The sequence below is a fragment of the Linderina pennispora genome (genome assembly GCF_002104995.1).
Source record: "Linderina pennispora strain ATCC 12442 chromosome Unknown DL89scaffold_7, whole genome shotgun sequence".
In the NCBI taxonomy this organism is placed as follows: domain Eukaryota; kingdom Fungi; phylum Kickxellomycota; class Kickxellomycetes; order Kickxellales; family Kickxellaceae; genus Linderina; species Linderina pennispora.
The window spans coordinates 616557-628627 of NW_024468255.1; the positions used below are offsets into that span (position 1 = coordinate 616557).

Sequence of the window (12071 nt, forward strand, 5' to 3'; positions counted from 1 at the left end):
AGACCGCCAGGTCAAAACAGCGCCAGCGCTATCAGAGGCCCGACGGTCACGCTCACCCATGCGAAGAGTCATGAGAAATGTGCGTGGGTTCCTAGACAGAGTTTTCTAGATGCAAATAGGGAATGTCGTGAGAATAGACGTGCAAGATAATGAAAGAGTTGAGGGCTGGTGGATGAGGGAAGGATGCCGTATGCGCGTCTAGAAAACTCGAGAAGTCGTAGACGGCCAGCCGATGCCAGTCCAATATGAATATCTGACTATTCCGCTTTTATGGCCAGTGTGGGTTGTATTGGGTTCAAAGTATTGCCCAGAGCGTTGGGTATGGAAGGCAGTTGGCGATAAGGGGATGCGTGTATATTGGTGCGGAGACGAACAGGAAATAAATTAAAGCGGGCAGGGAATATGAGATGGCGAAAGGCGGTGGAGAGAAAAAAAGAGAATTGGATATGAGATAGAAGCTGCTGGTCATATATAGCCAGCCTCAAACTGGCTGCTGTTCGGGGATAATATTGCTAGAGTCACAGCAATGGAAGTCCGAATGGTGGAAGACAATGCGGTGTTCAACCAAGAAGGCAAATGGCGCAAGCTGTAGTCAGCCCCTCTTTGTCCCGCGCCAGCAGTCCAGCCGTTCCAGCATTCCCTTGTATATCGCAGGCTGAACGTTGCTTGTAGCGACAAAGGCGCTTCAATTGATCCCGACAGTAGCGGCAAGCGGTAGGGAGAATGAGTGAACAACCTGCCGCTTACCGTTCCTACACACTGCCCACTGCAAGCGCCTAAGATGCTTATCGGTAGACCAGAACCGTAGCAAGGCGAGGGAATAGAGCGGGTAAATTGCATTTGCGCCGTGCTTTGGCTGCCGTCAACAATAGTTTATTGCAGCGCCTCTCCGTGACGTATCAACCCCCTGGTTTCAGCTTTGCGCTGTGCAATTACAGCCCTCCCTCCTCCTTTCATTTCTGAGCACCGCTCGCAGTAGCACTTGCCACTTCATTGAAATCACTCTGCCCCCTCTCTCCCCCATTCGGAATCGCAGTTTGCTATGTGCTTCGAGTGCAAGTCAGCGGCGGCAGGCACCCCTCCCCATTGTCAATAGACACCGCTGCCAAGGCGGTTGTCAGGGCATGTGTGGCGCTCCTGGGTCTTACTGCTTGCAAAGGCAGCGGTGATCCAGGCGCCATGCCCACCGATCCGCCATAGTCCTTTAGCAAACGTCACTATTCAGATTCAGCATATTCGGATTTATAGGAAAGGAACAGCGTGTGCTGGGTACATTAAGGCGCGGCCTAGCTGTCCGCGGGCTTTGTGGCCTGGGGCTCGGCAGCAAAGACACTGGCAGCCTCCTTCTGCTTCTCCAGCCTGGCAGTCAGCTTGGCGATGGCCGGATCGACCTTATCTGCGCCTTGCTGCTCGGCGGCCCGCGCCTCCCGCTCCAGGCGCTCCCAGTTGATTGGCCGGACATCTTGCTTAGGCGTCTTCTCTACGTCCTTGTTGCGCATGAATCCGTAGCCAACCAGGGCGGCCACTGTAAGTCCTTGCATGACAACGCGGCCGCGCATGCCCCACTGCGACTGCTTGAATCGGCCACGGTAGACACCGATTGATGCGTACGTGAAGGCGGCTATTGTTGCCACGGTGCCGACAGCGACCAGCGGCTCGTCCTTTAGGCGTCCGACAACCGAGGTAGAGGAGTTGAGGACCATGATTGCGATAGAAGAAGAATACAAAGTAATGGAAGTACTGGAAACAATATCTGCAGTTCATGCGATACACAAGATACGCGGGGGTGGGTGATCTGGCCTTTTGCGGAGTTGGGCTGAGGATTATGGCCAGACGTGAGGGCAATTTTGCTGCACCGACATCAGGCGATTAGAGACGGCCTTGCTTCCGGCTTAGGCTAAGCGGCACACAGCAGAGTGGTGCGTGCTGTCGAGTGGACCCTGAGGACTGAAGCGTGGTGAACTGCTGAATAAAATGCATGTGAATTGCACCAGAAAATGATATCGTGAAACACCTAAAAATTTAAATAAAAAAGCTATTCGTCGTTTAAGCCCGGCGAGTCGCCCGGAAGACCCCTATATTCTAGACACATACCTCCTGACACCTATGCTTTGCTATGTGGTGGCGGCTGGGGTGCAGGCTCGGAAAGCAGTGCCTCCAGGTTCTTCCGCAGATTGGCCAAAGGACCACGGATCACATTAGCAATGCTCTTCGGGTCGATGGTCTTTAATATCTTCTGGTAGCCCGTCAGTGCCCGCAGCAGATACTGGCGCACGGGGCCAGACAGACTCACGATGAGGTTTGTCACATCAGCCTCCGACATCTCTTGCTTTGTCCTGGGAAGTTCGGCCAGTGTAGACCCCTGGATATTAGAGTTTGGCACAGGACTGGGTATGGCGGGTTGCGCAAACGCTCCTGGGGCGGGCAGTACTGCGGCAGGTGAGGCCACTGCCGGTATTTCCTTTCTCGCTGACCTGGATCTGCCCCAGGAACCAAATAGTGAGTACCACCATGAACTGCTCTCCTGTTTCTGCGACTTGATCTGGTTTGGATCAGAGATCACTGAGAGCGGGAGGTAGGCTGTGAGAGGCTCGTAGTAGACAACTGCACCAAGTGCAGTGGAGACGGCCGCCATTACTGACACGGTTCTGGTAGCGGAAACCCTCATTCTGGATAGCAAGTATACTGGTGATAGCAAGTATACTGGTGATAGCAACCGATATGAGAAAGATAGGAAATGTTTGCGGAATAGAGCAGCTTTCGCAAGCAGAATGCCGGGCAGGTAAATGCGGGAACCTATATAATGACTGGTCATGACACAGGCACATTTTGCTGGGGAGAGCTTCGAATGTTTAGAAGCGCCAGCTGCATGAGTAACTCCATTCACAAGTGCGAATTTCTGTGCAGCACTTGTATCAGTGGCACATTTGCCCTCGGAGAATTGCAGCATACACATTCACTAAGCGTGCCTGAATATTTTGATGCACCCATTCTGGTTTCTGTGCATGGATGGCTTGACTGTTAGGGACAGACACTGCTACCCCTGATACCGGATCTAGCCCTGTCTCCGGGTAGGTATGCATTTGGAGCTACACATAGGCTATCGCCCTGCTTTGTCAATATATAATCACTGGCACCCTCCACCAGTCTGGTATTATTTTGCATTGGTTTTATTCCACAACCCAGAGTAGTACCCGGCCTTGCCGCACGGATTACTTGCCTACTTCTCATTGTACAGGCCGGGCACATATGCTCTGTGAGCATGGGACGGACATCTAATCCCCAAACCATCATCCCAACGCATACATGTTTGATCAATGCCGTGCCATTTGTGCTGCAGGGCACGCCTCCCCTAGCGAATCACGGTGCTATAAATAGGCCAGGTGTATCTGCAGACCCACTGTACATGGGGCTACGACCACTTGTGCATTGCTCGGTAGTTTCGCACGCAGGCTCGTTATAGCAGGCAAATGCAACCGATCGGCGCCAAGTTTTGGGCACTTGAGGACTTTTGGTGCTGGGGTGCACCGAACGAGGTATTTTATTTGCTTGCAAGCAAACCCGCCCGCAAAGGAGCAGAGAATCTTCTTTAGCTGCGACCAGATTGCCCAACGTGTGCGACATTTGGCCAACGCATAAGAGCGTACAGACCCAATTTGTGGCCAATGGCCAGCAGCGCAGGCACTCTCAGACTGGATCCTCGCCAAATGACGTTGACTGGACCCGTCTGCGTCTGCGTCTGCATTATTGCAATGGACCGAATTGTCCGCAGAGCGACCAGGGGAAGGGCGTGCTACACCCGGACCACGAGCACCCCCCCTGTCCTTTGGACACCGCACAAGTTTCCTTGTTTGGGCACAACACTGCGAGAATTTCCTCGAGAATGCATGAATTTGTGTCATGATGTGCTTATAAAACGCTCTCCACCTCCCTTGTCTGCGGCAGCCCTCCCCCGAACACCAAAATCCTCACACTGCCTCGCTTTTTCTCCGCCTCTTTGCTCTCGCGCCTCTTTTTAAACTCCAGCTTCCTATACTAGTGCACTATTTTCCAACCTTTGGTACTTTCTGTGAAACTCATATTCAAGCTCACAACCTATTTTTAAAACCATGGTGTTTGGAAGGCAAAAGTCGGCCATACTTCACAGAGGCTTCTTTGGTCACAGATCGTCTTCTGACGTTTCGGACGCCACTGTTGCCGCCAGCCAACACGGCACCCGCCCGGTCTCTCGGGTATTCTCGGCAGCACCAGCCATTGCCGAGGACGGGTGCGAAGTCGTGCCCCAGTTCTTCCCTGGGTACCACGTCAACAACCCGTCGACGGTGCAGCGCTCGCGGACCACCCTGGCCAGCAGCACGCACTATCCGGGCAGACACAACTCGCAGCGGCGAGTAGGCTGCATCAAGCTGGCTACGCCGTCCAGCGACACCGCCACGACCAACACTGCGGCCGACCAGACACTGGTAGACCCGCGGCGTTTCTCGGGCGCCTCGTTTACATCCACGTCCACAACGTCAACGCTCAATGCACTCCCGCAGCAGCCACACATGAACGGTAAGTTGCAACAATCGCGAAGAAAAAGGTCGCTATTGGCCTCACTGCACAAAACAAGAGGGTTGGCACCACTCTACCTGTTCCTGCGCAAAATCTGCCGCAGCGTCTCCAAAAATTTGCACATCCCCCCAGTGTCGCGTTTGAGCACCAAGCAGGCAGTCGGGCATATGTGAAACAGCATTCTCTTCAGAAAATGGCCTTTTTTGGGACATGTCGATTGTCGTCGCGTTTCAGGCAAGTGCTTGGGCTTTTGTTTGGCCCATCATTTTGCCCATTGCATGGCGTTTTGGCGCCAACTGGCACTGCCACGCCCCCCGCATTGACGCAATAGACCGACGCCTGGTGTCTTCCAATGAGTGACCATCCTTCATACGTCGTGTTATTCGGCTGACGTTATCATCCCCTGCCACCCACTTCCCCACACCCGCACGCTCCCCAATAGCGTGTGCAGCAAATCAGAGAACCAGTTTGCATCGCCTGGCCCCCTTTTTGCGGGAGATTGAAGACAACATGCTGTCCTAGCTCAAATGACTGGTGCCTGTCCAGTGAAGAGAAAAACAATGCATGCCAAGGTCACTGATGCATGTCGCTCTTTCCCTCGCCTTGATATTCGGTCAATTTTTGGGCACACACATCTCTCCTATCGCTGCTACGCCCAACAATTGTACCCAAATGATCATCAGCATATCTCAGAATGATTTACCGCTACCTGTGTGAAAACCTGAATTCCGCCTCCCAGCAACCTGATTTTTTTTGCTAAAAGGTCTCCTGGATACGCAACTGTAGGTCCTGTCTGTGTGTCGCCGCCAGCACGCTCCCACCCAACGACAGTCTCGCCAGCTGCTGTCGCCGAGTCTGATGCGCCTGGCACGTACTCGTACCGTCGCCGCGGCAGCTCGCTGAGCATTCACAAGGCTCCGACCATCTCTGGGTCGGCAGCTACATCTCCGGTACCACATCAGCAGCAATACTGCCAGCCGCACCCTCAGCAGTCAGCCATCAGTCAGCCAACTGCGCAACACTACCGCCGCTCAGCAACCGGTCTGCAGGCGCTTCCCAGATACAATTCGTCAGAGTACCAACTCCAGCGCAACAACACGACCAAGACAGTGTCGCGCAACGACCTCGTTCCTGAGCCTGCTGCTGCTGTCGCTGCCAGCGTTGTTGCTCCTAACAGTTCGTACAGCGGGTACCGCCGTTTGAATTCGTCGCGGTCAGCCAACTTCCATGGAACTACACGCCGTAACGGCACCTACCGCTCGACGACCTCGCCTTCACTGACGGCCACCTATGGTCCCTCCGCGTGCTATGGTGCACTTCCCAAGCACTCGCCTACCACGCGCTCCCCACTGGCGCACGAGCAGCACCATGAGGACTACTACTACTACGAGGACGGTGTCTACATCCGCGGCGGGCGGCCTCGTGACGAAGGGATTGACGTTACTACGGCTGACGTCAAGGCCCGCACTGGCAAGACTGGCATGACTGGTGGCTGTCTGCATAGCTCTTACCAGGACTGTGCGCAATCACCGGCGAACATCTCTCCGCTGATCCTGTCCAGCCCGCCGTGTGTTCCGCCCAAGGCACTGTACAGCACAGCCGATCCGCAGACGCGCGTGCCAGTGCTGCCCACCCCACCGTCTGACGGCTGTAACTATGTTCTTACACCTGTCAGCGACGATTCAGCGCTCCTGTGCGGACCCGTTGGCTATGTTGAGGATGAGGAAGACATTGCCAACAAGCTGGTCCCCAGGATTGACTCATGCGGCCCGCAGCTTGCATATCTGCCGCCGCGCTCGTCAAACCTGGCTGTCATCAACTAGAAAGAACCCCGTCTAGCTTGCCATTCATGAGCTGGGAGTGCATGGGTGTAAATATTCCCCAAACCAGCACTCCCACATATCTACTGTAAACATTTCTACCCTTCCCTATCCCTCTTATCCGCACCTTCGTTAACTAACCATCGGTTTGTGAACGGGCTGTACCTTTTAAAAAGTAATGGTTATTTAAATTACTCTCATGCTTTATTTAGCCGATGTGACAGTGTAGTAATTACGCAATTTGCTTGGCACATTAGGCTGGGTTTATCCGCACTCCACTTCAACAATCTGGTTCTTGTCGTCTACCGTGACCTTGAGTCGATGGCGCCGCTTGGCCCGCACCTCGTGACCTTCATTAATCATGCTCAAGTCGTCTGGGTCCTCAGCGTCATCGCCATCCTCGTCCTGGTGCACAATCTTGTATGGTTTAGGCAACGCAGTCTCGTAGACTACATGCTTGTGAGTGATCGACGAGGTTGCTTCCAGCTCAACCATGTACTTGTCCATAAGCCGCGACCCCCAGTACTGCGAATGGCAGATGCTTGCGTTGGCCAGCATGGCAGCAGCGCAGAATACTACTGGTGCTATCAACACAGTCCGGTACATTTGAGGCTTGGACAAAATCTTGAGTAATAACGACCAAACCAAAGCGAGTATGCTACAAAATTTTGTGTTTGTGTGCAATTGGGAAATATCACCAGTGAATAGATTTCAAAGACCACAAAATGCGATCATGAGATGTGCCAGTGGTTGCGGCATTTATACCGGATGCAACAATATTGTGTGGGGTTAGACATTCCCAAGTCCCGTTATATAAATAGCACCACACTGCTGCGTCGGTTGGATGTTTAGAATTTGCACTGCATTGAAGAATGTACTTTAATAGTTTGCATTTTCTGGGTAGCGAGCTTTTTATCTGACTGCTTCTCCACCCACCCCATTGGCACAATCACTGCGCAGTCAGGGCTAGAGCCGGCTCAGGCACTGAATTATTTTGCTTTCGGCTCGGTCCGTATAATACTTTACCAGCTCGGACCAGTTACAAAATGCAGGGAAAGATTTTTGCTGCCCAAGTGCAACAGTTGTCACCCACCCTCTCCCCTTTGTTGTTGCTGGTCTTTTCATTTGGCGGAATTTCAAAAAGCGCAATGTGGCAGGACGAGCTGTACTTTGAAGATGACGACGCAGCGATGGCAGCGTATCTGGCGATGGTAGGCGAGGAAAAGGAGGGCAAAGCAAAGCAAAGCGACGACAGCGACGATGATGACTTTATGCCCGAAACTGGTACATCGTCATCGTCGCGTCGCCCTACTGCAAAGTCTAAACGGGCAGCCGCCAAAAAGGTCAAATCGCGCAAACCACGGGGCGCTAGGATATCATCGCGATCGCCAAGTCCTGCAGCGGTTTCCCCACTGCCTGTGGCACCAAAGACTACTGAGCCGGCTGATGATGGTGACGAGCACATTGATATTGAAGGCGACATTGAAGGCGACATTGAAGGTGACATTGTGTCTACGCCAGATATTGGGCAGCTCGAGGTTTCAGACAGTGTTGACGACACGCCGCAGCCCTCTGACACTACCATGGACGTTGACTCAAGCTCACCGGCAGTTGTGCTGCAAGCGCTGCGCCAGCGCGAGCAAAAGATCCGGTCACGGATCCTGGTGCTGGAGCAGGAGATCTCCGATCTGGAGAAGCGGTGCGGCGTGGAGGGCTCGGGCGATGCTGCCAACAAAGTCACAGAAGCCGACCTAGAGGAATTCAAGGCACCCGAGTGGTCGGTGCCGATCCGCGCCAACGTCATGAACTTTGATTGGGAGAAGCTGGCGCAAGCATGCCAGTTCGACGTCATTCTGATGGACCCACCATGGCAGCTGGCATCGCAGGCGCCGACGCGTGGAGTGGCCATCGCGTATCAGCAGCTGCCAGACGTGTGCATTGAGTCGCTGCCAATCGATTTGCTGCAGACCAGCGGGTTCATATTCATCTGGGTCATCAACAACAAGTACACCAAGGCGTTCCAGCTCATGAAGCAGTGGGGGTACAAGTACGTCGACGACATTGCGTGGGTCAAGCAGACAGTCAACCGCCGCATGGCCAAGGGGCATGGGTACTACCTGCAGCATGCAAAGGAGACGTGTCTGGTCGGCAAAAAGGGCCCTGATCCGCCCAACCTCCGGAGATCAGTTGCATCGGACGTGATCTTTTCGGAGCGCCGCGGCCAGAGCCAGAAGCCCGAGGAGCTGTACGAGATCATTGAGCAGCTGGTGCCGGGTGGCCGGTACCTGGAGATTTTTGGGCGCAAAAACAACCTGCGCGACTACTGGGTCACGGTCGGCAACGAGCTGTAGACGCAGTATGCATTTCACAGCGAGTAAATTCTGTTGTTTGGGATAGGGATGTATTTATTGTGTACCCAAAAAATAGATCCCCAGAACGGACAAAATGAACGCTCCACATCAAGCACATTTGGCTGTCAGGGGATGCACATTTACTCCTCGTCCTCGTCATCGGACTCCTCATCCTTGCTCGAGATGTTGAAGTACTTGAGGGTGTAGGTGTCCTTCTCGGTCGAGACCACACGGAGCCAGTCACGGAGGTTGTTCTTCTTCAGGAACTTCTTCGTGAGGTACTTCAGGTAGCGCTTGGAGAAGTCGATCTTGGCCTGGACAACGATGGCGCTGTCACCCTCGCGGGTGATGGTCACCGACTCACCGAGGTTGTTGGTGCGGCCCTGGACCTTGACGCGGTCGTGCAGGAACTTCTCGAACGCGGCAACGTCGAAGATCTTGTCCTCAGCGGGGCGCGACACGTCGATGACAAAGCGGTGGTTGGGGCGCTTAGCCTTGGTGGTCTTCTGAGCGGGCATGTTTTCAGATTGGAAAATTGCTTTTTGAATCGAAAAATATCGAGGAGGTCCGAATGAGAGGGAAAGAGTATCTCTACCTAAATTCTTCGCTAATGAAGTACAGGAAAAAGGGTGAGCCTACAAATTTTTGCCGGACCGGAGCTGGCTATATAGGCCCAGCGAAAAACGGCGAACAGAAAATTTTTAGTTGATCATGTGATTGACTGGAGGGTTGTGATCCTGGAACTGTCGGTGGCGGATCTGGAGATCTGAGCGCTGGAGGACAATGGTGGCACGTCATCGTCACGTGCTTGGGCTGCCGGGCTGCCGGGCTGCCAGGCTACTGGCAAAGCGCACGTCTGTGCAGACCGACCTTCTCTTTGTTCATTGCTTTGCATTATTTTTAATTCTTCTCCAGCTGGCTGCCATGCACCAACAGTTTTCCATACGGGACAGCGACCGCGGTTCGCATGGGGCGGACCCGAACCTGGTCATGACGCTGATATATTTTCTGACCATCGGCGGCGTCGTCGTTGGCACAGTTGTATACTTCAACGTCATGGCGCGTATCACTGAGCCAGAGGTACTGCTCATAGCGCGGATAAACACACAGCGCGAGGTACAGCACCTGATAGACAACCTGTCGAGCCAGTTTCAGAACTTTCGCAGGCTGCCGCTGCGCTGGCGGTCGATGCGGCCATACCACACGCACCATGTGCTGTCGTGGATATTTCTGGTCGCATTGGTTGCATCGGTCCCGGTCCTCATTGTGGCGCTGGTACTGGATCTAGCACAGGTGGTCCGTATTAGTACCTTTGTGTATATTGTCTGCTTGAACGCATTGTTCATGACCCGCCAGCACCTGTACTATGTGCGCCGCACCCACTTGACGTATGACGCCGAACACTATCTGGTGTTGGACACATTGAAGTACCACAGCTTTGACTGGTGCGCGTTCAATATTATCCAGATCCTGCTGCTAGTCGTCGAGTTCGTCCAGCTACTGTCGTTCCCCATCCGCGATATGCTCCGCTCAATCAACTTGGCCAACCACCCTGACGAGGACTCGGACACAGCCAACTTTATCGTCGGCATCCTGACGCTGTTCACTAATCTCAGCAGCAAATTCTACATCATCCAGTTCTGGTTCTTGGTTGCAGTCATTGGGTGCATGGCACTGGCCATAGCTGTCATCCACACTTACAACGAGCTGAAGCCAACTCGACCGATTGCGCTATTCTGGGTCAAATATCTGCTGCCCATGGCCAACCTGTTCTATTTGCCAATGCTGGTAATGCTGATAGGTTCCGCATCATGCCTATCGAAACTAGGCACCAGCGAGTTTGCCAGTGCGTCATCCGGTCTGCTGCGCTGTGACGACCCATCCATCAGCAAAGCACTGTATTTGTCGTGCACCATTGTCGCATACACTGTCGCATACATCATCCTGACTACATTTGTGACCTCGTTCGACCGTATTCCGATTCCAGGCGAAATCCACTTCCGGTCACAGGGTATCGCATTCCTAAAGAATATGAGCATGCTGCTCTCTATCGACTCGTTCTTGGTTGACAACGACCACCGGCACATACGCAGCATCATCTCAGTCATTATCACAGTGGCTATGGTATGCTTCAACATCAACTCGCACCCGTGCTTTGTCGAGCAGATCAATTTCTGGCGCTCCTACAGCCTGTGCTGTATCCTGTGGGTTGCACTCCTTGTCACAATGCTGACAAATGAAAACACAATCGTGACGAGGATTAGCGTGAGCGGGATTTCGGCGGCCATCGCGGTGGGCGCAGTTGTGCTGCTTGTGCTGTTTGTTGTCATATGGCGCTTTAGGCAGGGTAAGCGTAGGGATGAAGAGGAGAAGGCGTCTCTGGTACCTAGTAGACATGCAGCTCCGGTTGGCTCTATAACCAGACTTGTCGAACCTAGTGCAACCTACGTACGAGGCTGATTTACCAGTCTAGGAGATCATGTACCACAATCAACTGATATCCTTGCTGTATATGCAGTTTTCGGAGGTCGTCGGTGCTGGACACCCCTTAGCATTTCACTTATTGTATTGCATCATCTACTCATCTTGTGTTAATTAATGAACCGCCCATTACAAACAGCTGTCAATTTGCAGGTAATGGTAAATGAAATCCTCCACCCGGCAGTATATGGCATTTGAGTTGCAAAATAACCTACTTATTCTGTACATGTGGTAGAAAGCCATGTCGACGCATGCAAAGAGAACAAAGCACAACAAGGCGATGGCCGCCGCCGCCACCACCCCAGAGTTACTTGCTAGCCCTGTTCTAGAAAGGAACGGCAAACTGCTTCTGAGCCTGTTCATTAAGCCCGGTGCCCAGTCTTCTGCAATCACCAGCATCGACAGCGACGCAGTGCATGCGCGCATAGCAGCGCCGCCGCGCGACGGTGAGGCCAACAAAGAGGTCATTGTGTTTGTTGCCAAACTGCTCAAGGTGCCAAAGTCCAGCATTGACCTTGTGTCTGGCCACAAGTCGCGCAACAAAGTAGTGCAGCTTCCAAGCGGTATGACAGCCACAGCTGTGCTTGACATGCTGCACAATAGCCAGACGTGACTCGTCACCTATAGCTTCAAATATAGGCGTTACACCATCCTGCATATATATATATATTTCCGGTGTTTTGACATGCCTGCTTAAATAATAGATGGCCACAGCTGCCTTTGGAAAAGCAGACCTGCTCCAGAGAATGGAGATTAATTGCCATTGGCTGGGAGATGGTCGAGTTCCCATTTCTCCCAGCAGCACGTATGCTATCTCCAGCACCTGTATGGCCATGTATGCAAATGAATGGCCAAATAATGTATG

At 53.1% G+C, this 12071-nt stretch overlaps 8 protein-coding genes across 8 annotated transcripts; 4 read left to right on the plus strand and 4 right to left on the minus strand.

Moving 5' to 3' along the window:
* Window positions 1-1063: 1063 nt before the first annotated feature.
* On the minus strand, window positions 1064-1903 carry DL89DRAFT_163843 (uncharacterized protein). Its single transcript, XM_040883704.1, has one exon. The coding sequence runs from the start codon at window positions 1701-1703 to the stop codon at window positions 1287-1289; it is 417 nt and encodes a 138-aa protein (XP_040743311.1). The 5' UTR covers window positions 1704-1903; the 3' UTR covers window positions 1064-1286.
* Window positions 1861-2750, minus strand: DL89DRAFT_267804 (uncharacterized protein). The gene has a single exon (XM_040887671.1). The coding sequence runs from the start codon at window positions 2666-2668 to the stop codon at window positions 2105-2107; it is 564 nt and encodes a 187-aa protein (XP_040743312.1). The 5' UTR covers window positions 2669-2750; the 3' UTR covers window positions 1861-2104.
* Window positions 2751-3993: 1243 nt separating this feature from the next.
* Window positions 3994-6575, plus strand: DL89DRAFT_267805 (uncharacterized protein). Its single transcript, XM_040887672.1, has 2 exons — window positions 3994-4554; window positions 5341-6575. Exons 1-2 carry the CDS (start codon window positions 4110-4112, stop codon window positions 6375-6377), a joined length of 1482 nt encoding a protein of 493 aa, XP_040743313.1. The 5' UTR covers window positions 3994-4109; the 3' UTR covers window positions 6378-6575.
* On the minus strand, window positions 6565-7080 carry DL89DRAFT_267806 (uncharacterized protein). The gene has a single exon (XM_040887673.1). The coding sequence runs from the start codon at window positions 6930-6932 to the stop codon at window positions 6639-6641; it is 294 nt and encodes a 97-aa protein (XP_040743314.1). The 5' UTR covers window positions 6933-7080; the 3' UTR covers window positions 6565-6638.
* An 877-nt stretch (window positions 7081-7957) lies between these two features.
* Window positions 7958-8725, plus strand: DL89DRAFT_275019 (MT-A70-domain-containing protein; the record flags this gene model as incomplete). The annotated part of the gene is made up of 1 exon (XM_040889249.1): window positions 7958-8725. One exon carries the CDS (start codon window positions 7958-7960, stop codon window positions 8723-8725), a length of 768 nt encoding a protein of 255 aa, XP_040743315.1.
* Window positions 8535-9344, minus strand: DL89DRAFT_267807 (ribosomal protein L22e). The gene has a single exon (XM_040887674.1). The coding sequence runs from the start codon at window positions 9241-9243 to the stop codon at window positions 8866-8868; it is 378 nt and encodes a 125-aa protein (XP_040743316.1). The 5' UTR covers window positions 9244-9344; the 3' UTR covers window positions 8535-8865.
* A 587-nt stretch (window positions 9345-9931) lies between these two features.
* Window positions 9932-10759, plus strand: DL89DRAFT_204309 (uncharacterized protein; the record flags this gene model as incomplete). Its single annotated transcript, XM_040884044.1, has 1 exon — window positions 9932-10759. A coding segment is annotated over one exon (828 nt), but the record flags the coding sequence as incomplete, so codon positions are not given.
* Window positions 10760-11251: 492 nt separating this feature from the next.
* Window positions 11252-11935, plus strand: DL89DRAFT_163901 (DUF167-domain-containing protein). Its single transcript, XM_040883705.1, has 2 exons — window positions 11252-11359; window positions 11442-11935. Exons 1-2 carry the CDS (start codon window positions 11324-11326, stop codon window positions 11817-11819), a joined length of 414 nt encoding a protein of 137 aa, XP_040743318.1. The 5' UTR covers window positions 11252-11323; the 3' UTR covers window positions 11820-11935.
* Window positions 11936-12071: the final 136 nt, after the last annotated feature.